The sequence below is a fragment of the Oncorhynchus mykiss genome, chromosome 4 (assembly GCF_057628025.1).
Source record: "Oncorhynchus mykiss isolate SJ-2025 chromosome 4, ASM5762802v1, whole genome shotgun sequence".
NCBI classification, from domain to species: Eukaryota; Metazoa; Chordata; class Actinopteri; order Salmoniformes; family Salmonidae; genus Oncorhynchus; species Oncorhynchus mykiss.
Window position 1 is genome coordinate 82,670,238 of NC_143025.1, and position 25,868 is coordinate 82,696,105.

Genomic DNA, 25,868 nt, shown 5'->3' on the forward strand with positions numbered 1-25,868 from the left:
GCAAACCCCATGAACATATGGCCCTTCTCTAGGCAATGGAAGCTGCCTGTGGTGACATTCCAGCAGAGTCCTTGCCAGAAGATATTCTCTCCCGGACCAAGGAGAATACCGGCTGTGATGTTGATTATCTGTGGCCGGACCAAAACAGAAATTACATTGTTTTCGAAATGGAGTATTTGTGACTGTTTTGACAGGTTATTTATCTATTCCATGCAAATAGCCTTATTTTTCTTCCTTTACATATGAAAAATATTTACTGTGTTTTTGCATACAGTTGAAATACATAACTTGCACTATGTACAGAGTAACACTCTTAGGTCTTTACACTGAAATAGTGACAGATCACACTGACATTCAAATCCTAAGTTAAATTCATTTGATGTGCATCTCATTTTGAACAGGGATCACATTTTAATTGCTGTGTTTCATTAAGCAAGATGGGGTTTGGGCACTGTTTCGGCACCTGAGATGTATTGGGAAACTAATGCCCATGATCTTGGAATGAGATGTTCATCGAGCAGAGAAGTGGGGCAATAGAGGACATTAATACAGGGAAAGGTTTTGGCCAATCCTCAAAACAAGGGCTAGATTAAGTTATCAACACAAATCGGAAGGGTATGGGCATAGACGCAAGCCTATGATATTTATTGTTCCTTTGTCAGTCAAAAGTATATCTACTTTTCACACAAGTTGCATGTAAAAAGTGTCAATTTGAGCTTTTTTCCCATTACGGACATTGACAATAAGGTTTGCACATCGTTGTTTGACGGACTCCTTATAAAGTCACCCATTATACACATCAACTTTAAAGATCACACAGACGACCCGCTCCTCTAATCCAGTTTAATCATCCTCAGCAAAAAGGCCAAATACAATAAGAGAAAACAAAGTTATTTTTTATACATTTAACTAAATATGCAGCGCTATGCTAGTGTGTAAGTAAATCAAAACCATATGGTTGAATACAATTTCTTTTAAGATACAGAAAGATATTAATTTCTTCCATTAGCACTCGCGAGAACAGATTGCAAAATATCAAAATAAAACCAGCCACAACGGTACGCTCCTTTTTTGTTGTTGACCACTACACATCACTCCCTCCATCCTTCAAATCATCCCTCGCACCAGAAGGGGACCAGTGAGAGTCGAAGGAAGCAGAGGAGAGGGGGATGGAGTGAAGAATGAGATGAGCATTGGGACCAGCACAGTCAAGTAGTGTGACTAGGGTAGTAGGAGAAAATATGGAACAGACTAGCAGTATACTACTTAGAATGAACCAACGTATCAGGCATGCATTCTAAGTGGTATTCTATTATGGCCATATGAACAGAGCCATGGTTCAATAGTCCAAGGAGTCAGGGATTTTGTATGTACAGAAGAGGGAGTAGAGTGCATTACAAAACAAAGAGCAGGAACAGCATCACTCATTCAAAGGGCAGCAGGCAGAGAAGAGCTTCTGCTTGTGTGTCTCCAGTCCATTTGTTCAGACTGATCCAACAGAGGAGCGGAGGAGGAGGTTGGCTGCAGTACAAAGGTTAGTGGTCTGGTTTGGATTCAAACCACTCTGGCAGAGACTCATAGGAACAAACACGGCCACAACAACTGACCCAGGACCTGGGGAACAATGTCCTCACTCAACACACAAGCCAATTCAATCCAATGCCATGCAGAGCCATTGGGCAAGGAAAAGAGAAAATCAGGTGGGGGAGTTACAGGTCGATATCCCACCCTCCTACAACCTGAGGAGTGGTCTAGGGACAGACAGATCTATGTTCCGTTCCTTAGTGACCATTGACATAGTGAAAACCTGCTGACAAAAGACAACTAAGGAGCCGGTAAGGAGAGAGAGGTCAGTTTCATATAGGAAGTACTGTTGCAGACAGTCTTCTTTTGTGATCGGTGAAGCAGAGGGGAAAAAGAGTGGTGCGCTATGGTGGCGCTGCTGTGTGCTAAAATAAATAATCTGACCGTTCTTTCTTTACAGGGTCCTTGTTGAATCTGAAGACTGGGCGAGTTAAGGCTGTGAAAATGAACATGCGATAGTGACAGTGTGGCTCCAGAGGTTGCCGTGGTGACAGTGTCCAAGTCAGAGTCCAAACTGTCAAGACTAACAGGAGTGGATCAACAATACTCAGATCCAGAATGGTGGGGCAAATTGTGAGTCTATTTCAACCATGCTCGCTCTCCCTTCTACCCCTGCTCACTTTCCCTTCTCCCCACTCCCTCCTTTCACCCTCTCTTGAAGTGCCTAGTGTGGAGACGGGCGGTCAATGGGAGCAACTCAGGAGCACTCTTCTCCAATGCGCTGGCATGAGCGGCCCACCTTGCGGTCCAGCTTCACCATCTTGAGGACGGCCTCCTCGCGCCCACGCCCCAGGTGGTCGAACAGGCAGTCGTGCTGCTCAGGTAGACGGTGCAGCATGCAGAACACGTAGCCTAAGAGAGGAAGAAAGACAGAAGGAGAACAATGTTAAAATGACTGAAGTCGCAGTTAGGAGACATGAAAACTAAGGGCAGATGTGTTTGTCGTTCCCATGCAGTACTTACCGCAGCGACAGGAGCCCAGTTCCTGCTGTACCAGCTCCAGTTTGGTTTGGCAGCGATAGCAGCGCCGGCGGTTTTTCTGCTTGGGTCCTGGGCTAGGCTCCTCGCTAACCGCCTCCCCCTCCTCAGAGTCCCCCCGTGCCCGTTTCTCCGGTGACGCCTCGCTCTCCAGCCCTGAAGCTGAAAGAACAGAAGGTTACACGTGTCAGAGTCCAACGTACAGTTTTGCACAAACACAGGGAGCAGGAGCAAGGCTGTACCTGATTCGCAAGGACGTTTTTGGGGCGTACAGAGGGTACCTTGGGCTGTTTCTGTGCATGATAATAGTTCTGTGGAGAGAGAAAAAAAAAAAGGAAAAAAAAAAAGTGTAAGACAGGAAACATTCCTCATTGATCAAGAGCCCAGATGTGTCACCTAGACCAAGAAGCAGGGAATTAGATACAGCTTTGAAGACAAAACAATCTTGAATGTAAGACCTTGTGGCAATGTTATGTAATAAGATAAGCTCAAGTAACTTCAAAATCCATATAAAAATCCTGACATGCCAAGTCTCTGTTTATATCAACATACAACAACACAAGATACTGCAGTTGGTTTAAAACTGGGAACCTTAAATGAAATCCTGGGAGAAGCAAGCAGATCTTAAGATGGTCAGTGCAACTATGTTGCCCCACTATGCGTCCTATCTAGGCCAGGCTGAGTGCATGCATTGCCAGTAGAGTAAGACACACACAGAACCACTCCTCCAGAGGCAGAAATAGAAGTAAGCTGTCAGTCCAACCTGACAGACCTCTGCCAACACAGATCATGAAATACATACAGTATATACACACTGAGTGTACAAAACATTAAGAACACCGGCTCTTTCCATGACAGACACCGGGTGAAAGCTATGATCCCTTATTGAAGTCACATGTTAAGTCTACGTCAAGCAATGTAGATGAAGGAGAGGAGACCGGTTAAAGAAAGATTTTTAAGCAGAGACATGGATTGTTTGTGTGCCATTCAGAGGGTGAACGGACAAGACAAAATGTTTAAGTGCCTTTGGACTGGGTATGGTAGGTGCCAGGTGCACTGATTTGTGTCAAGAACTGCAAAGCTGCTGGGTGGAGGTTTCCACCCTTAACAGTTTCCAGTGTGTATCAAGAATGGTCCACCACCTAAAGGACATCCAGAGAACTTAACTGTGGGAAGCATTGGAGTCAACATGGGCCAGCATCCCAGTGGAACTCTTTAGACACCTTGTAGTCCATGCCCAACAAATTGAGGTTGTTCAGAGGGAAAACTCAATATTAGGAGGGTGTTCCTAATGTTTTGTACACTAAGTGTACATTGAAAGCAGGTGCTTCCACACGTGTGGTTACTGAGTTCATTTTGGGATGCTAATTTCTTAATTGTTTTTATTTTACCAGATAAGTTGACAGAACACATTTTCATTTACAGCAATAACCTGGGGAATAGCTACCGGGGAGAGGGGGCGAAGGAGTCAATTGGAAGCTGGGGATGATTAGGTGGCCATGATGGTATGAGGGCTAAATTGGGAATTTAGCCAGGACACCCGGGTTAACACTCTTACGGTAGGTGCCATGTTCCGGGATTCATCCAATGGCATTCATTTTATTTAACTAGGCAAGTCAGTTAAGAACAAATTCTTATTTACAATGACAGCCTACACCATCAAACCCTAACACTGTGCCAATTCTGCGCTGCCCTATGGGACTCCCAATCACAGCCAGCTGCGATAAAGCCTGGAATTGAACCAGGGTCTGTAGTGAATGCCTCCAGCACTGAGATGCAGTGCCTTAGACCGCTGCACCACTCAGGAGTATACCACCTGTCATTGATGTTAGCGGTAAATATATACTTGTGTATTGATTTTAAAGAAAGGCACTGATGTTTATGGTTAGGTACACAGTGCAACGACAGTGCTTTTTTTCACGAATGTGCTGTAAAATCATCACCCATTTGGCGAAGTAGGCTGTAATTCGATGAGAAATTAACAGGCACCACATTGATTATATGCAACACAGGACAAGCTAGATAAACTAGTCATATCAACCATGTGTAGTTAACTGGTGATTATGTTAAGATTGATAGTTTTTTTTTTATAAGATATCTAGCTAGCTAGCTAGCTAGCTAGCATTAAACCTAGCTAGCTACCTACCTTTTGCTTCTTGCTGCACTCGCATAACAGGTAGTCAGCCTGCCACGCAGTCTCCTCGTGGAGTGCAATCTAATCAGCCACAATCTGTGTCTAAAAATGCAGATTATGAAAACTTGAAATCGGCCCCAATTAAATCGGTCGACCTCTAGTACGTACATATTCCAACCAGAAGTCATGGATTACAAGCAACATCTGCAATGAGCTAAAGACTAGAGCTGCCACTCAAGGAGTGGGACACTAATCCGGATGCTTAAAAGAAATCCCGCTATGCCCTCAGAAGAACCATCAAGCAGGCAGTGTCAATACAGGACTAAGATTGAATCCTACTACACCGGCTCGTCAGATGTGGCAGGGCTAGCAAACTATTACGGACTACCAAGTGAAACCCAGCCGCGAGCTGCCCAGTGACACGAGCCTACCAGACGAGCTAAATTCCTTTTATGCTCGCTTCAAGGCAAGCAACACTGAAGCATGCATGAGAGCATGAGATGTTCTGGATGACTGATCACGCTCTCCCTAGCCCATGAGAGCAAGACCTTTAAACAGGCCAGCATTCACAAAGCCGCGGGGGCCAGATGGATTACCAGGACGTGTACTCTATGCATGCGTAGACCAACTGGCAAGTGTCTTCACTGACATTTAACTTCTCCCTGACCGAGTCTAATACCTACACGATTCAAACAGACCACCATAGTCCCTGTGCCCAAGAAAGTGAAAGTAACCTGCGTAAATGACTACAGCCGTGTAGCACCCACGTCCGGTAGCCATGAAGTGCTTTGAAAGGCTGGTCATGGCTCATATCAACACCATCATCCCGGAAACCCTAGACTAGAGGTTGACGGATTAAATCAGGCCCGATTTCAAGTTCTTAACAATTGGTAATCAGCATTTTTGGACGCCAATTATGTTGCAATCCACGAGAAGACTGTGGCAGGCTGACCACATGTTACATGAGTGCAGCAAGGAGCCACGGTAGGTTTATAGTTTTTTTTGTATATCCGAAACATACAATATACTTGCACTGAAGCCGCTCAACAACTACATCATACCAGTCATCCAACAGATTCCCATTCAAAGCGACACACAGAAGCATCCAGAGTCAATGCCCTGCTCAAGGGCACGTTGACGAATCTACCACCAGGCCAAAAAATGTGAACCCGAACCCTCCAAGATCTCCCTCCCTGCTCTCCCAAAAGCTGTCACTCAACCATTTGACGTCCCTCCCACAGCCCCCCCCCCCCCCAAAAAAAAAAATCAAATATAAGAACCCCCCAAAGCACCAACAACCAAGAGAATGAACTAAAGAGAAAAGGAAAAGGTTGCTAGCTAGCATTAAACTTATCTTATGAAAAACAATCACATAATCACTAGTTGATACATGGTTGATATTAGGTTAAGTAGCTTGTCTTGCGTTGCATATAACGCCTGTTAATTTATCATTGAATCACAGCCTACTTCGCCAAACAGGTGATGATTTAACAAAAGCGCATTGCCGAAAAAAACACTATTGTTGCACCAATGTACCTAACCATGAACATCAATCCCTTCCTTAAAATCAATACACAAATATATATATTTTTTAACTTGCATATTTAGTTAAAAGAAATTCATGTTAGCAGGCAATATTAACTTGGGAATTTGTGTCATTTCTCTTGCGTCCATTGCACGCAGAGTCAGGGTATATGCAGCAGTTTGGGCCACCTGGCTCGTTGCGAACTGTGTGAAGACCATTTCTTCCTTACAAAGGCCGTAATTAATTTGCCAGAATTTTACATAATTATGACATAACATTGAAGGCTGTGCAATGTAACAGCAAGATTTGATAAAATACGGAATGGTTACGCATTTCACTGAAAGAATCAACGTTTTGTTTTCGAAATGATAGTTTCTGGATTTGACCATATTAATGACCTAAGGCTCGTATTTCCGTGTGTTTATTATAATTAAGTCTGATTTGATAGAGCAGTCTGACTGCGGGGTGGTAGGCATCAGCATGCTCGCAAGCATTCATTCAAACAGCATTGCGTTTGCCAGAAGCTCTTTGTAATGCTTGAAGCACAGCGCTGTTTATGACTTCAAGCCTATCAACTCCCGAGATTAGGCTGGCAATACTAAAGTGCCTATTAGAACATCCAATAGTCAAAGGTATAGGAAATACAAATGGTATAGAGAAATAGTCTATGCGTCGTAATTCCTATAATAACTACAACCTAAAACTTCTTACCTGGGAATATTGAAGACTCACGTTAAAAGGAACCACCAGCTTTCATATGGTCTCATGTTCTGAGCAAGGAACCTAAACAATAGCTTTTTACAGGGTACATATTGCACTTTTACTTTCTTCTTCAACACCGTTTTTGCATTATTTAAACCAAAATGATTTTATTTATCTATTATATTAAGTAAAAACAAGTGTTCATTGAGTATTGATGTAATTGTCATTACAAAAAAATATATAAAAAAAAAAGGCGATTAAATCGGTATCAGCTATTTTTGGTCCTCCAATAAATCGGTATTGGTGTTAAAAACATAATCCGTTGACCTCTATCCTAGACCTACTCCAATTCACATACCGCTCCAACAGATCACGCAATCTCAATCGCACTCAACACTGCCCTTTCCCACCTGGACAAAAGGAACACCTATGTGAGAATGCTATTCATTGACTACAGCTCGGCATTCAACACCATAGTGCCCGCAAAGGTAATCACTGCGCTAAGGACCCTGGGACTAAACACCTCCCTCTGCCATTGGATCCTGGACTTCCTGACGGGTCACCCCTAGGTGTTAAGGGTAGGCAACAACACATCTGCCACGCTGATCCTCAACACTGGGGCCCCTCAGGGGTACGTGCTTAGTCCCCTCCTGTACTCCATTCACCCACGACTGCATGGCCCAGCACAACTTCAACACCATCATTAAGTTTGCTGACGACCCAACAGTGGTAGGCCTGATCACCGAAAAGAGCCTATAGGGAGGTCAGAGGCCTGGCAGTGTGGTGCCAGGGCAACAACCTCTCCCTCAATGCGAACAAGACAAAGAAGCCAATTGTGGTCTACAGGAAAAGGAGGGAAACTGCTTGGCATCGACCGTAGAGCTCTACAGAGGGTAGTACAAACGGAGAGGTATATCACTGTGCTTCCTGCCATCTAGGACCTATATACTAGGCAGTGTCAGAGGAAGGCCCAAAGTAATTGCCAAAGACTCCAATCATCCAAGTCAGACTGTTCTCTCTGATACTGCACCACAAGTGGTACCGGAGAACCAGGTCTAGGTCCAAAAGGCTCCTTAACAACTTCTACCCACAAGCCTGCTGAACAATGAATCAAATGGCCACCCAGATGGCCACTGTTTACATTGACACCCACCTCATAACACCCAAGCCAGCAGTAGGATGCAGGGTGGTGTCATGCATAAAAATGGTCAGTTGACCATTATCTTGGCTAGCATGGCTAGAAGAGATCTCAGTGACTTTGAAAGAGATTTCAAACAGGGCATAGGGGGTTTGAAGGGTGGGTGTGTGTGTCTGTCTCCTCAATTTAAGTATTTAAATAAGTTAATATAAAATACTATTCAAAACTCGAAATAAATGTTTCCAAATATCCCTAGGACCAAACAGACCTAGGTTCAAATCTGAGTATTTAAAAATACACTTAAGTATTTCCTAATAAATTTCCAAATATTCAACTACTTGCATTTTCAAATAAAAAGAATATTAAAATACTTCCTTCAAAATGTGAACGTATTAAAATACCATAAATAGTATTTGAACCCAGGTCAGATTGAATGACTGAAAATGAACTCAGCTATAGTAATTCATTCAAAGGTTCCAGAAAGTGCAACATCTCAAAACTAAGTTGTGGACCCTTCATCTTACCGTCCTGTGTATTGGATAACATGGGGACAGGGTCTTCGGTTGATGCAGATGGCTGCTCGGAGTTAGTGAGTGGCGACGACAATAGGGATTGGCTACTTTTGCTGCTGCTACTACTCATCTCGCTATTGAAGACAGCCGATTGGGTACTCCCAGTGCTCGGGCTGGGTTTTGGGGCACAGTCCTCATCTGTCTGCTTCTTCTCGATATCTGAAAGAGATTAAATATAATGCTTTTTAGAGCCCCAAAGCACCACATACGTCAGCTCTTGACAGACCAGCTGCTTCAATACATCAACACCATCATGCTGGAAACCCTAGACCCACTCCAATTCGCATACAGATGACACAATCAAACTCCACACCTCCCTTTCCCACCAGGACAAAAGGAACACCTATGCGAGAATGCTGTTCATTGACTACAGCTCAGCGTTCAACACCATAGTGCTCTAAAAGCGCATCACTAAGCTAAGGACCCTGGGACTAAACACCTCCCACTGCAACTGAATCCTGGACTTCCTGGTTGGCTGCCCCCCAGGGGGTAAGGGTAGGCAACAACACCTGCCATGCTGATCCTCAATACTGGGGCCACTCAGGGGTGTGTGCTTAGACCCCTCTTGTACTCCCTGTTCACCCACAACTGCATGGCCAAGCACAACTCCAACACCATCAAGTTTGCTGATGACAAACTCCGTTTGTACTACAGTAATCAGCCTGATTACTGACAACGATGAGACAGCCTATAGGGAGGTCAGAGACCTGGCAGTGTGGTGCCAGGACAACAACCTCTCAATGTGAGCAAGACAAAGGAGATGATCATGGACTATAGGAAAAGGAGGGCCGAACAGTATTAACATCGACAGGGATTAAGTGGAACGGGTTTGAGAGCTTAAAGTTCCTTGGTGTCCACATCACCAACAAACTATCATGGTCCAAACACACCAAGACTGTCGTGAAGAGGGTACAACACCACCTTTCCCCCCCTCAGGAGACTGAAAAGATTTGGCATGGGTCCCCAAATCCTCAAAGTTCTACAGCTGCACCATCAAGAGCATCCTGACCGGTTGCGTCGCCGCCTGGTATGGCAACTGCTCGGCATCTGACCGTAAGGCACTCCAGAGGGTAGTGCGTACAGCTCAGAACATCACTGGGACCAAGCTTCCTGCCATCCAGGATATATATACTAGGCGGTGTAAGAGGAAGGACCAAAGTAATTGTCAAAGAGTCCAGTCACCCAAGTCAGACTGCTCTCTGCTACCGCACAGCAAGCGCTACCAGAACGCCAAGTCTAGGACCAAAAGGCTCCTTGACAGCTTCTACCCCGAAGCCATAAGACTGCTGATCAATTAATCAAAATGGCCACCCCCTCGTTTTATACACTACAGCTACTCGTTTATTATCTATGCAGTCACTTGACAAATTACCTCGACTAACCTGTACCCATTGTATATAGCCTCGTATTTGTTAAGTAATGTTAATGTGTTAACTTCTAGATTTTATTAAATTGTTTTACTTTAGTTTATTTAGTAAATATTTTCTTAGCTTTATTTCTTGAACTGCATTGTTAGTTAAAGGCTTGTAAGTAAGCATTTCACATTAAGGTCTAAACCAGTTGTATACGTGACAAAACATTTGATTTGGCACACAAACATACATGTCGGGGCATGCATCACCACCCCCAAGACACCAATCATAAACTCAGATGGAATGGCTCAGAATGACCGTGTTTTAGGCTACCAGAGTCTATCCATCAACTCCCCATACCATAACAGCACAAGCTCAAAAAGCAGCTGGGTCATATCTTAATCCTCCATAGAACTCATTTCTGCTGTTGCTGTGCTCTTGTGTATCAAATATATTCTAAGCAATGCTGCCCCTTTAGGTACCGTCTTCACCGAGCTCACTCGTTTCCATGGACACTGCCAGAGTTCCAGCATACTTTCTCTCTTCCACGCCTCCCAAAAAGGACTACCGAAGCCAGTCACAAAACTTCAGTCAAAATCTCAATTTTAGAGCTGCAATCATTTACCACAGCAGGCTTGGGAGTCAACACCCTGACATACAGGCATGATATCAGACCTGGGTGAATATTTTCCCTGACACCCATCTTACTCATTCTTGAGAGATCACTATTATGCCAGTAAGAAATCCATCTGGAAATAGGTTTTTGGCCCTTTCTGGATTCTAAAAATAGCCTAATGTTTTTTTACAGCATGCCTATGGAATATTTCATAGGGATTTTTATACCATAAGGGGAAACACTTTACTTCTACAAAATATGTCTAACGAACTAAGTTGGCTAATCGAAAGTGTTAGAAACAGCAGAGACCCCCTCCTGATGTCTCAGGTACACACAGAGCTCTGCCACATAACAGAAACCCATTGTCCACACATATGGGAAGGCTTACCAGCAAAACATTTTGAGCAGAGGTTCATGGTTTTACTGGACCTGGGGAGAGATAAAAATTGTAAAAAAAATCAGTCACAGAAAGATGGTACCAAGCCCACTAAACAATTTGTCAACGCAATCTGCCCCTCTTATTTGCAGCTAAACAACATAAAAACATGCATGACTATTTCAATTCCTCTCAGGACACTCAAACATGAGCTATGTTTTGTACCCAGACAGTCTTATAGACCTACGAGGTTGCCATAGCTACAGAGTGAGTGAAAATAAGCTGATGGCAGGGGTGACAGATGACAGAAAGTCATGGCAGGGAAGAAGAGAAGGGGGAAACAAACAAAGGCTATGGGGGAGGGGAATGTAAAGGGCGTCACAAATCGTTCAAAATGGAAGGAGCACAAGGTAGTAATACAGTGGATCTTTTTTACAGCAACAAATGAGTGACAGGTAGACCAACATCCCTTTGATCTTATCCCTCATTGGTTAAGAAGCTAATCAGTCCAGGCTAAGCAGATGTGTGGAGAGGCCATCCTGACAGGCTTTGACTTTTAGGACAACTGACCAACCTGGCCAGTGAGGGGTCATTATTGACTGGAGTAGGCTAGTTAACTCAACATGGATAGGCCCAACAACTACACAAGATCGTTGTGGATCAATCACATTTTTGCAATACTGTATACATTACAAGATGTTTTGGTCAGAAATAGGCTAGACAAAATCTAGGCATATATAGAAAACCAAACATCAAAGCAGGCAGGTTCTCTCCTCTCACAATCCTAATTATGTAGAATAAGTCCAACTCAACACATGGCAGACTAAACTCCATGACACATGCATGCAAACAAACCAAACCCTTCCATGTAATATCAAAAACATGTTCAACCCAACAAAAAAATACATCTCCCACTAAACATGCAACATTTTCTCAGGCTTTCCTTTGAATCCCTCCCTCAATGACATCATGTTTCCAGAGGTTGGCTAATGGTTGTTCTCATTCTGGACATCTCTGACACTCACAATGCTGGGACGTTTCTGTTTAGGGCTCTGTGATCACTGTCAATATGGGAGAGGCTGGAACGAAGGTATTCAGCCCATTGTACCCTTTGGAGGGAACGTGACCAATGCAGTGTTCCAATTGACTTAGGATACATTTAGAACTCATCCTACCATGACTTTAACAGCAATTTCCCCACGTACATCACGTGTCATTCAGCGGCAGTGTCTAAGCCTATACCTAGAAAAGCCTCCATCATAGAAGTGAGTTATGACCAGCCCCATGCTAGCTTAATCCTTGAATCCTTTCACTACATTGAAGACTTGTCTGCCTACCCACTTTCAGTTTACGCATTATAACCGAATGCCTCGTCTTCCTACGGGCTTCCGCTGAGCTAACATGATGATCAAAACATAATATCAGTCTAGAATGGTCTGTCCAATGGACAGTGTCCATAGAAATCTATGGGCCTGTCATTATCAAAGACTGTCCTTTGCACTCAGTCAGTCACAATTTTATGCACCAGGTAAGAACTGACCAAAAACAGAAAGGCGCTGCAAATTCATCCCGGATTTCTTGAAACTAGCCAACTTCTAAATGCAAAGCCTATATCCTGCAGTGTTGAGATAGACACCCCTCCCAATGTTTAATGAGGCATACTCAACAGCAATACTCAAACTGAACAGGATGTGTTCATGGCTCTGGATGTAAGCAGACATACTCTAAAAAGAGATAGGCTTAACACACAAGGGAAGGGCTACAAGGAAATAACGCCTGAGAGGCCTTCAGAGGGGAAAACTGACAAGCTTCAGACACCTCAAACCGGGTGTGGACTGCAGGAGCAGTAAACAGGCTGCCGATTGCGTCACCTGACGTTGACAGATGTGAGCAAACTGAATTACTCACATGTAGCCTAAGCAAAGTTGCCAACAACCGGATGTTCCGGTTCAGGGATACAACCATTTTCAACCTAGCTTCCTTTTCCGCTGAAAAACTGCAGACCACTAGGCTACCTGCCCTGAAGAGCATCAGTGTGACTAGTAGAGTGCATGGGCCGAAAGAGATGGGCAGGGTTTTGGTAATAAAATTCCCCATCATTGCACATACAGGATTGACTGCCCAGTTCAAACAAATCAACAATTTTTTTTTTTTTTATTCCTAGCATTGCCTATAATCTTTGCTTGGTCCCTCTATTTCACAAAGGAGACTGGAATGTGAGGGAGGAACGTGCTGTAACTCGATGATTGTGTTTACACTGTAATGACAGTCGGGAGAACATTGGATAAAGTGTCCAACGTTTCATCTTCAGTTAGGATATCACAGCTATATGACTGGCTACATTTCCATTTAAGGAGACATAGCTAAACGAACGAGACCGAATAATAACCTAGACCACGTCAGATTCTAACCAGAAAACGTAAAACATTCAAAACCACAGTTGTAAAGTCATGCTCTGGAGATTTCACGCTTTGATAGAACTACACTCACGGACAGAGGGGAGATGTATAAAACCATTCAGATCAGTTGTTTAGCTAGCTCAGATATCAATTTATCCCCAACCCCCACCCGGTCTGCCCAACAGAACAACAATGGATTTAGTCTAGGCGACATTAATTACCATCCCCACATTAACCCATCTCCACAACAAATAACGAGATCTTACCCCCAAAATCCACAGGGACACCGAGTTGGTAAAGGTTTGCTGCGCTCACTACCAGTATCCCCCATGTCTTCAATAAAATGATGGTACGCAAGGCTGGGGAGGAGACAGGGGCCTTGTCTTTGTCAAGGATCTTCAGCCAACTCAAATATATGATATCCGCTTCTATAAATAGTCCTCGGTCAATTTGGACAAAGAAGGTGGATGGCTTTGCCGACACGAGCGGCCACAGGGATCCGAATAGTCATAAAGGGCTCAGTTTGGATTAATTGAGCATTCAAGTGTCCACACCGGACTCAACGTAATCAGCTGGCGCTCGGCTACTACGAATAGCCAGAGGGGGTGTCAGTGCTTTATCCAACCTGTAACATGAACCACACAAATTCAACATTACAATAAATATTTCCAACAATCTCAATATTATCACACGTATTCGACACAGCGTATAAACAGTTACCTCGTTATCATTCCACTATAATACACCGTGTGCTGTGTCCCTCTCCGTGGGACCACCCTATTTATCTTGCCTGTGGGGGCAGTCTGGCCTCAAAGACGATACGTATTATACAGCGGGCCGACATGTACAAAGTAATCAGATCAGGAAACTACGGGTACCTGACCCTCATTATGGCTCACATTTAGAATAAAACGTGCACTGTGCCCTATCAATAGAATCAAAATGGCGTGCTTTGAACACAATCCCCAGTGTTTCAGATTCATGCGTAACGAGGGCAATGAACTATATAGGAACCAACTGGGACGAGAGGTATTATGGTCATTATGGGGGGGGGGATAACGAATGTATGCTCGCCGACACAGAAGCAACTATTTACATTTATGCATTTTAAACACACGTAATATAAAACAGTTTATTTATTTCACGGTTTAAATTGAACAATAAGTATTACGAAGTGCGATATTTAATATGTCCCAACCCCCTTGGTCTGTTTGGGACAACCCAAAACATCGATCAGCTTTGAAGCAGGAGGATCACAAAATCAATTCCACGTCAGAGTAGTAATTACACAACACATATTATTCGAAGTATATAAAAAAATATATTGTGAAAGTTGTAAATGCAGTGCTTGAAATGCATTCTTCAGAGAAAGTGTTGGAATCTATTCCCCCCAATGACGTGTGTGTGTATATATAAATACGGGATGGGAAACTAGTCCTCTGGGCCTGATTGGGGACAAACTTTTACTCCCAGGTAACACACCGGACTCCAATAATCAACTAATCATGGTCTTCAGTTTAGAACATACTTAGTTTAATCAGGTGTGTTAGCAATAAGGCTGGAGAAAATGTGTGACACCAATCAAGTCCCAGAAAACTGGAATTTCCCATCCCTGATATAAATAATTGATTCCCTCCCAGTTGTAGTCTAACTCAGTGGTTGTCAAACCTCTCCTTGGGGATCCCAGCCTTTCCATACGTTCGATCTATTCCACAGCTAGCACAACTGATTCAATTTGCCACCTAATCATCATGCTCTTGACTAGGCCAATCAGATGAGCTAGTTCAGTTCTGCAACTAAATTGTGAAACCCTTTGGGGTCCCTGAGGAGAGGTTTGAGAAACACTGGTCTAACTCCTCCCTTAAGAGAGTTGGACAGCTTTCTGATTATATTAGTGTCGTGTAAAACATGTCAAAAAACAAAGACATACATGAATCACGATGACAAGTTTAATACAGCATTGTTTAAAAGCTTGATTGCCTGCTGGTAGGGTGTCATGAGGATGGATGTCCAAGGCTGCATTCAACACCTGTATTAATCAGCAATGTTAAAAACATTTGGTCTTTCAAGATTGAGGGTTGCTAACGCTAAGTACTGCAAAATAAGTCGTAGGACATAATGCCGTTTCCATACATTTTTCCATACGCAATATTTGAAAAAAAAACTTTCTTGGTGCCCACTACAGTAGTGCAAACTTTTTTTACTTTACAAATCAATCACCATTATTTGAACAGTGAAACATTGAGACCTTTCTGCTGAATTTCTATCAACATCTACAAAAGAGACCTCTTTTGAAAAGAAATACCACTGTATGGTAATGGCAGTGATATAGAATAACACACAAGCAACCGACAGTAATGACGTTATTATACTAAGAAAATACAACAAAATGCAATCAAAACTATTCAGGAACGAGAACGGAAAATATAGATATGAGAAAGGTAATCTGCTTTCTACTAACAGTAATTTACTTTAAGTCAATGTTCATCCATTGTGCAATAGCAGTATTGTGAAAATATCAAAAGGATTGGTCAAATTTACATGAAAGCTACAAAAATAGCAAAGGAGATGGAAGAGGAAAGAGCCATATTAAGAGCTAGGAAACTAAAGAGGGAAAATGTGAGGGAGGATAGGAAGCATAGCATTGATAAATCGTTGAGCCAAAATAAAACTACACAAACAAAATCATTGACAAGTGAGCGGTAAACACAAGCAGCAATTGAAATGTTGATCAAAAGGTCAGGATAATAAAATGACAAAAACAAATCCATTCATGGAAATAGCGATTACCCGCACTGTACAGTTCTCCTGTGTTAGTAGACCTAGACAACTTTCTTACAGTAAATATGGGGAACAATAAAGTGACAAATATAGTTAGACTCTGCAAATAAACCATAAATATTGCTTAGGAATATACCAAACAATTTGAACCAAGACATTGAAGTGCTGCTCAGCCATACTACTGTAAGCCAAGACAGTAATAGTCTTTTAGCCCAAGGGGGGGTGAAGCGAATGAATTCGGCAAATAAAAACCATAGGTAAACATGATAATTCTAGTTAACCAACAAGTGCAAATAAACTACTTAAAAAGCATAGAAATTATGACAAATTTAAAAACTTGTTCCAATTGTGATTGTTCATTTTTTTAAATGAGAAGAAAAACATTAATGTGATATTATTTCCAACATCACTGCTGTATTCCATTGGTTAATCTTTGGACAAGCAGTACTGCTTACACCTCCACTGTCTGGATAGCACCTGGCCCATAGGCTTTGAAAGGTTCTAATTGAGTTCCCTTAAACTGGCTGCAAATTTTAGCCAATATCTTCATGGAAAATGCATGGACAAATTTACTCCATAGCCTTTTTTCCCCAACATTGCCTATATTTCAGACAGGGAGGACTGTATGAGCGCCCTAAAAACATGTTCATCATTGCAATAGAAGCCAATCTTTTATCAAAATGGATAGTATGCTTAGCAGCATTTTAGCAGTGCATCCTGTGTGATAGATAAAGGTTGTGCAAAATGGTGGCCTTGAGGGTTTCTCCTTTTCTCTCAGAGGTGGGGTTGTGAGGAGGTGGAGGATGAGGAGGGCAGGGAGGGGAGCAGGCTGTGGGTACGGGAGGGCCGAACAGGTCTGGGGTTCTGGGATGTGGAACTGGACTCCTGCCCAGGACTGCCCTCTTTCACCTCCGCGTCAGACTGGGCAGGACACTCAAAGTGGACACAATGGAACACCTGAAAAACAAAGCCAAACAGAGAATGAGGCTATAAACACAAAGGGTATAAACACAAAAATGACAGCAGATAAAAAAAAATGGCATATTCGCAATCCTCTCACCTCGTTTGCGGAGTTGTGAGTTCCTACGATGCGGATAAAAGAGGCAGACTGCTTGTCGAATTTGAGTGTCTGCCACGACCTATTGGAAGAAAAACAAGACTTAAAAGATCTCAAAATGGACAGATTTGTACAAAGATTATCTGAAGAGTATGGGAAAGGGAGACTGGGAGTCTTACCGACATGGCACCTTGGTGCGGTCCACCACCTTTGTCCACTCCTGCTGATTGGTGGAGACCTCAATGTAGTAACTGTAGGATCGCTCATCACAGTCCCACAGCAGTAGTCTGTCCAGATGGAAGAAAACAAAACAAAAAATGTATCAACTGTGCAGACAGATACAAAAACTCAGCAACAGTTAAAGCGCACACACAAATAAAAACACGTACACACACACACCTTAAGGAGCCTATAGAGTAAGGCTGAGCCAGTTGGATGACGATGGCCCCAGAGCCCAGCTGGTGACAGGTGTAGCCAGAGTCCCAGTCGTAGTTGCGGGTGTCCCCGTTGAGCAGGGCGTTTCTGCTCCGACTCACCCCCTCGATGACACTGGAACAGGCCGCGATGGTAGCCACGTTCTCATTGGGGACTGCAGACATGAAAGTGATGGGAGAGAAAGACAGAATTGGGCGAGAGAAGTTTTTAAATATTTATTAGCAATTTAAATATGTATAAATGTAGTCTAAAATGTTGATCAATGTATTTTCTAAATCATATACAGTGCATTCATTCAGTATTCAGACCCCCTGACTTTCACACTTGGTTACGTTATTCTTATTCTAAAATGGATTCATTAGTCCCCCCCAGTCTACACACAATACCCTGTAATGACAAAGCAAAAACAAATTTAGAAATTTCAGCAAATGTATTTATTTTTTTAAATAAAAAAAATGAATATTCAGACACTTTACTCAGTACTTTGTTGAAGCACCTCCGGCAGAGACTCCCCCGCGAGTCTTCTTGGGTATGACGCAACAAGCTTTGCACACCTGTATTTGGGGAGTTTCTCCCATTCTTCTCTGCAAATCCTCTTACATGCTGACCAGACCGGACACGTCGCGTGCGCGAGCATCGCAAAATAAATGTAGAAATCCATGTTATTCAATTATTGTGTGCGCCAACGAGCTTCTGCGATGCCAAGGGCTAAAATAGAACTCCTTTCTATTTCTGACGCAGATCACGCTTAAAGTCCTGCCTCTCCCATCTCCTCATTGGTTTATAGAAGCAGGTACCCACGTGCCATCTCCTCATTGGTTATACCCACGTGGGTGATTGAAAGACAAACTGTTTTCCCGGTCGTCGTGGTAATACTATGAAAGTTTAGATGCCGATCACCAAATAAGTTCAAAGATGAAAAAGCCTGGAAGGAGGAGAGATGACTGGAAACGATTCGGTTGGCCGTTTTATGTGTGGATTAATTGTCGGAGTAGAGGTCCTTGTGCATTTCAGGTAAAATAACAACTCAATGTTTATATCCCAGGACAAATTAGCTAGCAACAGCAAGCTAGCTAAATAGGACAAATGAACCTTAGCTAGCAAGTGCAAACTAGCTAGCTAAATATCCATACATGTTTAATGCTTTTCGACCTGGCCCCAAATTAATGTCATTGGTTCAGAGTTTGTTTTGATATTTTAACCTGTGTGTCGATCGCGTTTGGTGTAGGGGGATAAAACAAATTTATGCACGATAGCGCACGATGGCGCAGGCTCGCAGCCGGTTTGGGTTCCGTGTTAGACTCTGTCCCCAAAGCCACTCCTGCGTTGTCTTGGCTGTGTACTTAGGGTTGTTGTCCTGTTGGAAGGTGAACCTTCGCCCCAGTCTGACATCCTGAGCAGGTTTTCATAAAGGATCTTGCTCTACTTTGCTCCATTCATCTTTGCCTCAATCCTAACTAGTCTTCCAGTCAATGTCGCTGAAAAACATCCCCACAGCATGATGCTGCCACCACCATGCTTCACCGTAGTGATGGTGCCAGGTTTGTGCAGTCTTGTGCCTTTCACTGAGGAGTGGCTTCCATCTGGCCACTCTACCATAGAGGCCAGATTGGTGGAGTGCTGCAGAGATGGTTATCCTTCTGGAAGGTTATACCATCTCCACAGAGAAACTCTCGAGCTCTGTCAGAGTGACCATCGGGTTCTTGGTCACCTCCCGGACCAAGGCCCTTCTCCCCTGACTGCTCAGTTTGGCCGGACGGCCAGCTCTAGGAAGAGTCTTAGTGGTTCCAAACTTTTTCCATTTAAGAATGATGGAGGGCACTGTGTCCTTGGGGACCTTCAATGCTGCAGAAATGTTTTGGTACACTTCCCCAGATCTATACCTTGACAATCCTGTCTTGGAGTCTACGGACAATTCCTTCGACCTCATGGCTTGGTTGTTGTTCTGACATGCACTGTCAACTGTGGGACCTTATACATACAGGTGTGTGCCTTTCCAAATCATGTTTAATCAATTTAATTTGCCACAGGTGGACTCCAATCAAGTTGAAGAAACATCTCAAGGATGATCAATGGAAACAAGATGCACCTGAGCTCAATCTCGAGTCTTATAGCAAAGGGTCTGAATCCTTAAGTAAGGGATCTGTTTTTTATTTCTAAATTTACAAAAAAAAGTAAAAGCCTTTTATTGCTTTGTCATTATGGGGTATTGTGTGTAGATTGCTTGAGGATTTTTATTTATTTAATCAATTTTAGAATAAGCCTGTAACGTAACAAAATGTACAAAAAGTCAAGGGGTCTGAATACTTTCTGAAGGCACTGTATAACACTGGTATACTGGGTGATATTCTTGCCTTACCGAGAAGACCTTTTTCCAGAGTGAATGAGCGGTGTGTGAACATACACTCCAAACTCACTAGATGGAAGACCTTGTTGACAGTGTTATGCGTCCCTACAATGCGCACGTACCTGGGACACAAGGACACAATCACGCCTATGTTGTGGAACCAAAAGTCAAAATTGGTGCCAACCATAAGAAAACCATAGGTAAAGATTTACCTGGCCACACGTGGTGTAAAGAAGAGGTTCTGCCAAGAGCGACACAGATACTTGGAATGGTCTACAACACGCATCCAATCCAGCTCATCCATGGACACTTCAATATAGTAAGAATAAGACCTGCTCAAATACAGAGAGAGGGTGATGGGCCATACATATCGCAGTGACCAAAGGGCAATTCCACAGTAACAGAGTGATACTAGGACTCAGATTTTTCACCAAACAGTGCAGATGCAAAGTTTGGTAACAGAATGACGGCACAAAAAGTACAAACCATCATTCCGTTACCAAACTTTGCATCTGCACTGTTCTTCAAGTCGATGTGTTTTTGTAAAATTTTCTGTGGAGATTATTAAAAGTAGTCATTATGCAAAGTATTGTATGATTTGTTAAACTTCGCAATCATTGGTTTTTGTTTATATTTGACATTTTAGTTATTTAGCAGATGCTCTTTTCCATTTCATACTTTTTCTGTTTGACATACAGCATCACTCTGTTAACGTGGAATTGCCCCAAAGCAATGTTGAAGAGTATCTCTATCTTTATGACAGTAATGTGATATGAACATTACTTCAATATATAAAACACTATGAAAACATTGCTCATCAGTTGAGCGAAACCTTCAGAGAGAAAGGAATGTGCGTGATTGATTACAAGGCAGTAAAACTAATCAAAATCACTGATCTGTAAATCACCTTGCATCCCAAATAACTTCCTTCATAAAGATAAGCGATTGTGCTTTGCTCAAACGGATCCCCTAAAACACACGGGATGTCTCTCTCACCGGCTGTCTCTGTCCCAGAGCAGGATGCGGATATGATTGAGGATGTAGGCCTGGCCCAGCTTAATCTGGAGGCCAGCGCAGCCGTCCTCCTCTATGGGGTGTCTTGAAAAGCCGTGGTCCAAGTCGTAGTTCTGGGTGTCTCCGTCCAGCAGCGCTGACTTCAGCTCTCCCTTCACCACCTGGGCCCCGTACTTCATAGTGGCAATATTCTCTTCTGGGACTGTAACACAAAAGGCATCACATTGAATACATACAGTTGAAGTCAGAAGTTTACATACACCTTAGCCAAATACATTTAAACTCAGTTTTTCACAATTCCTGAAAGAGCTTGTGTAACTGAGTTGTAGGCCTCCTTGCTTGCGCACGCTTTTTCAGTTCTGCCCACAAATTCTCTATTGGATTGAGGTCAGGGCTTGATGAAAGTCAATACCTTGACTTTGTCATCCTTAAGTCATTTTACCACAACTTTGGAAGTATGCTTGGGGTCATTGTCCATTTGGAAGACCCATTTGTGACCAAACCTTAACTTCCTGACTGATTTGAGACTTTGCTTCAATATATCCACATAATTTTCCATCCTCATGATGCCATCTAATTTGTGAAGTGCACCAGTCCCTCCTGCAGCAAAGCCCCCCAACAACATGATGCTGCCACCCCTGTGCTTCACGGTTGGGATGGTGTTCTTCGGCTTACAAGCCTCCCCCTTTTTCCTCCAAACATAACGATGGTCATTATGGCCAAACAGTTCTATTTTTGTTTCATCAGACCAGAGAACATTTCTTCAAAAAGTACGATCTTTGTCCCCATGTGCAGTTGAAAACCGTAGTCTGGCATTTTATGGCGGTTATGGAGCAGTGGCTTCTTCCTCGCTGAGTGGCCTTTCAGGTTATGGCGATATAGGACTCGTTTTACTGTGGATAAAAATACTTTTGTACCTGTTTCCTCCAGCATCTTCACAAGGTCCTTTGCTCTTGTTCTGGGATTGATTTGCACTTTTCGCACCAAAGTACATTCATCTCTAGGAGATAGAACGAGTCTCCTTCCTGAGCGGTATGACGGCTGCGTGGTCCCATGGTGTTTATACTTGCGTACTATTGTTTGTACAGATGAACGTGGTACCGTCAGGCGTTTGGAAATTGCTCCCAAGGATGAACCAGACTTGTGGAGGTTTATTTTTCTGAGGTTTTGGCTGATTTCCCCATGATGTCAAGCAAAGAGGCACTGAGTTTGAAGGTAGGCCTTGAAATACACCCACAGGTTCCCCCCCAATTGACTCAAATTATGTAAATTAGCCTATCAGAAAAGTCATTACATCATTTTCTGGAATTTTCGAAGCTGTTTAAAAGGTACAGTCAACTTACTGCATGTAAACTTCTGACCCACTGGAATTGTGATACAGTGAATTATAAATTAACCGACTTGCAAAAACTATAGTTTGTTAACAAGAAATTTGTGGAGTGGTTGAAAAACTAGTTTTAATGACTCCAACCTAAGTCTATTTAAACTTCCGACTTCAACTGTGTCTCTCTCTCACACACACACACACACACACACAAAACTATTAGTTGCTGACTACTAGAACAGGACCAGCAGAGACTGAGACCCACTGAGGATGCCACGGTAGTTGAGGTCCATGTCGCGGCTCTCTGAGCGCATCTTGATGGCGTCCAGCAGGTCGTCTGGGCTGAGAAGTCCCGAGGGACGCACCACGTTTAGCATCTCCATCAGACTCATGAGCGGCAGCCGCACGGCCGACATCACTTCCTGCGTGGCGCCACCCTCGCCGTTCTGCCGGCACCAGCGACACAGCGCCTGGAAGATCTCCTTCTCGCTCGCTGCAAACGAGTCCCTCCGTACCACAGTCAGCAGAGCAGTCTGCACAGAGAGGATAGAAGCAGATTCAGTTAAGACTACTTCTTTTGATTCAGTCATCTGGGTTTTGTTCATTGGGGCACACACAATGAAAATCGTTTGAAAACATTTTGCAACTGATTTTTTATAGCAAGTCCAGGTAGTCCCCTTCCTGTTTCGATCCATGTTCTTCTATTAGATTTGAATGAACGTGAACCTTCCTACTCACCTTGGACAGCGTGAGGAAGCTGTCCGAGGCCAGGACCTCCGGGGCATGCCGATCCATGTAGGCGCAGCATGCTTCACTGAGCACACCCAGACAGTACAGGCTGGCCACATCAAACACCAAACACACGTTGTGCGTGTGCAGGATGGTGCGCAGGAACTCAGAGGTGGAGTCCTCTAGTGGCTGGAGGCCGTAGCGGTGGGCCAGACCCAGGAAGTCCAGCAGCACCTCCTCGCGGGCTGAGCTGAGGCTAGCCCGGCCCGTGTAAAGGTAGTGGAGGAGCATGGAGAAAGCCTCGGCTCGGGTCTCCTCCAGTGTCACCTCCGCCTGCGGCTGGGACTCCTTCATCCCTCCATACAGCAGAGCTCTGGGGAAAAGGTTGTTAGACATTTCATACACTGTTACCTAGTCTTCATTGTACACTATTACCTAAAATAACTTTAAGGTTATATTTAATCACCAACTGTCCGACAGAGCCAGTCATCTGACATTTCATGGGAAGCCAAAGACCTCATGCATTGCAAAGAAGAACAAGAAAAAAGCATTCAAACAGGTGTACCTGAAGTAGTGACATCGTGCTGCTAAAATGACCCTATGGGCGGGGAAGCGTTTCTCCTCAACAACGAAGGTGACATCACTGTACTCTTCACCTGGAACCAAGGCGCCCAGCTGCTCTGACAGCAGGTGGATGTGGTCAATCTCTGACACAGAGGCCAGTGGACGCAAAGGATGGCTGTTGTTACTCATTGTGATTTGACTGGAGGTGTCTCACTAACATCTGACACAAGAAGAGAAGAAAACATAGTTTGACAACCTGGAGTGTATTCATTACGCTTCTGTTGCAAAACATTTTGCAACAGAAACAGTTTACTCCAAAATTTGGAAACCGCAAACAATAGTTTCTATTTGTCAAATTCAAACCCTCCCATAGAGAATGAGGCCTCAGGTGACCAAAAGACAGTTTTAGCACAGACAGCACCATTGAGGACTTTCACCATGTTTAAGTAGTCAACTGGTGGCCTGTGATTTTCTATGGGTTAAGGAAGGATCACATGATTCCATCGGGTCATCAGCCAATTGAATCATACTTGTGAGCATTCCATAACTGCAGGTGGCTAAACTTGGACATAACTAGCTGTGTAACGTTATCTACTGTGTAATGCAACAATGATATTGTCCATTTAATAGGTAGTTAGATAATTAAGCAATAAGGTATATGGCCTATATGCTACGGCTAAGGGCTGTTCTTACCCACGACGCACCTCCCTGGATACAGCCCTTACCGTTGGACATTGGCCATATTTCCACCACAAACCCCCGAGGATGCTTTATAGCTATTAATAAACTGGTTACCAACGTAATTATACCAGTAAGTAGTATTTTTTTCTGTTCATAGGTACCCATTGGGGCGGCAGGTTAGAGCGTTGGACTAGTAACCGAAAGATTGCATGATCGAATCACCGAGCTGACAAGGTAAACATCCGTCGTTCTACCCCTGAACAAGGTAGTTAACCTGCTGTTCCTAGGCAGTCATTGAAAATAACAATTTGTTCAACTGACTTTCCTAGTTAAATAAATTGTATAAGGTCTGATATACTACGGCTTTCAACCAATACGCATTCAGGGCTAGAACCACATGGTTTATAACCATACATAGATTACACTAATAATCTAGCGAATCAATCAAAACCGTGAGATAGCTGTATGACGCAGTCAAAGACACAAACGCTTGGGTTTCACTTTCACCTGTGTGACATACCAGCACAATAAGCGTAGCTAGCTATCCCCTTTCGTCCTCCCTTCCACGATAACTATTTCCTGAAGTTCTTTTCCCCTTTATTCAATCAAAATCGTGGGAATTAATGGTAAATTAATAATTTGCAATCGGACTGAAAAAAATCCACCATCACAAACACAAATGGATTGGGTCACAACCCGGATGTTGTTTGGGTGGGAAAAACGGTAATGTTCAAAGAAAAAACAGCGCCCCTTGTGTATAGGCATAGGACAAGCCGTGTACATGCAGGTGGTGAATCTGACACTTGCAAAAATGATCAACAATTTTCAAATGTATTTTAATCCAACAATACAATAGTTTTAAAACTGTACCACGAGAACAAATTCCTGCAATTCTATACAAGAACAGCAGTGCGGCTTGGCAGGGTCATGTTTTGGAGGACGCATGGCTCTCGACCAGCGATGGGACAAAACTGTAACTACCAATTGGGTATCACGAAATTAGGGAGAAAAAGGGGTTAAAAGTACAACAATAAATATTTATACACTACTGTTCAAAAGTTATGGGTCACTTAGAAATGTCCTTGTTTTTGAAAGAAAAGCACATTATTTGTCCATTAAAATAACATCAAATTGATTAGAAATACAGTGTAGACATTGTTAATGTTGTAAATGACTATTGTAGCTGGAAACAGCAGATTTTTTTTAATGGAATATCTACATAGGCGTACAGAGGCACATTATCAGCAACCATCACTCCTGTGTTCCAATGGCACGTTGTGTTAGCTAATCCAAGTTTCTCATTTTAAAAGGCGAATTGATCATTAGAAAACCCTTTTTGCAATTATGTTAGCACCGTTAGACTAGTTGAGTATCTGGAGCATCAGTATTTGTGGGTTCGATTACAGGCTCAAAATGGCCAGAAACAAATAACTTTCTTCTGAAACTTGTCAGTCTATTCTTGTTCTGAGAAATTAAGGCTATTCCATAATTTTGCACGCCCAATTTTTCAGTTTTTGATTTGTTAAAAAAGTTTGAAATATCCAATAAATGTCGTTCCAC

General features: G+C 43.2%; 2 protein-coding genes across 9 annotated transcripts; both read right to left on the bottom strand.

The window, feature by feature from the left end:
- Window positions 1-829: 829 nt before the first annotated feature.
- LOC110522517 (AN1-type zinc finger protein 3 homolog) lies at window positions 830-14,357 on the bottom strand. 4 transcript variants are annotated; one of them, XM_021600964.3, is made up of 6 exons: window positions 13,643-13,782; window positions 10,990-11,030; window positions 8,586-8,792; window positions 2,805-2,873; window positions 2,548-2,724; window positions 830-2,436 (listed from the first exon to the last, which is right to left on the bottom strand). In XM_021600964.3, exons 1-6 carry the CDS (start codon window positions 13,705-13,707, stop codon window positions 2,282-2,284), a joined length of 714 nt encoding a protein of 237 aa, XP_021456639.1. In that variant the 5' UTR covers window positions 13,708-13,782; the 3' UTR covers window positions 830-2,281. The 4 variants fall into 4 exon arrangements, with proteins under 4 accessions (XP_021456639.1, XP_090089298.1, XP_021456640.1 ...); XM_090233172.1 differs by lacking the exons at window positions 10,990-11,030; window positions 13,643-13,782 and adding an exon at window positions 14,097-14,357; XM_021600965.3 differs by lacking the exon at window positions 2,805-2,873.
- Window positions 14,358-15,303: 946 nt separating this feature from the next.
- Window positions 15,304-25,040, bottom strand: LOC110522518 (BTB/POZ domain-containing protein 9). Of its 5 annotated transcripts, none has more exons than XM_021600966.3 (11): window positions 24,829-25,040; window positions 23,629-23,847; window positions 23,073-23,436; window positions 22,600-22,867; window positions 20,993-21,212; window positions 20,209-20,328; window positions 20,009-20,118; window positions 17,614-17,803; window positions 17,394-17,501; window positions 17,218-17,296; window positions 15,304-17,114 (listed from the first exon to the last, which is right to left on the bottom strand). In XM_021600966.3, exons 2-11 carry the CDS (start codon window positions 23,814-23,816, stop codon window positions 16,932-16,934), a joined length of 1,830 nt encoding a protein of 609 aa, XP_021456641.2. In that variant the 5' UTR covers window positions 23,817-23,847; window positions 24,829-25,040; the 3' UTR covers window positions 15,304-16,931. The 5 variants fall into 5 exon arrangements, with proteins under 5 accessions (XP_021456641.2, XP_090089296.1, XP_090089294.1 ...); XM_090233170.1 differs by having other exon boundaries at window positions 24,816-25,017; XM_090233168.1 differs by having other exon boundaries at window positions 24,321-25,010.
- Between the last annotated feature and the right edge of the window lie 828 nt (window positions 25,041-25,868).

What these genes read in the sequence shown, in the direction of transcription:
- LOC110522518 (XM_021600966.3), bottom strand. Translation starts at nt 23,816, where the DNA reads ATGAGTAACAACAGCCATCCTTTGCGTCCACTGGCCTCTGTGTCAGAG. An exon ending in CTCTGGGACAGAGACAGCCG is followed by an intron (nt 20,329 to 20,992) that starts GTGAGAGAGACA and finishes GTATTTGAGCAG; the next exon opens with GTCTTATTCTTACTATATTG. An exon ending in TCTGGAAAAAGGTCTTCTCG is followed by an intron (nt 17,804 to 20,008) that starts GTAAGGCAAGAA and finishes TCATGTCTGCAG; the next exon opens with TCCCCAATGAGAACGTGGCT.
- LOC110522517 (XM_021600964.3), bottom strand. Translation starts at nt 13,707, where the DNA reads ATGGGGGATACTGGTAGTGAGCGCAGCAAACCTTTACCAACTCGGTGT. An exon ending in GTTATCCAATACACAGGACG is followed by an intron (nt 2,874 to 8,585) that starts GTAAGATGAAGG and finishes CTCTCTCCACAG; the next exon opens with AACTATTATCATGCACAGAA. An exon ending in ACTGGGCTCCTGTCGCTGCG is followed by an intron (nt 2,437 to 2,547) that starts GTAAGTACTGCA and finishes TTCCTCTCTTAG; the next exon opens with GCTACGTGTTCTGCATGCTG.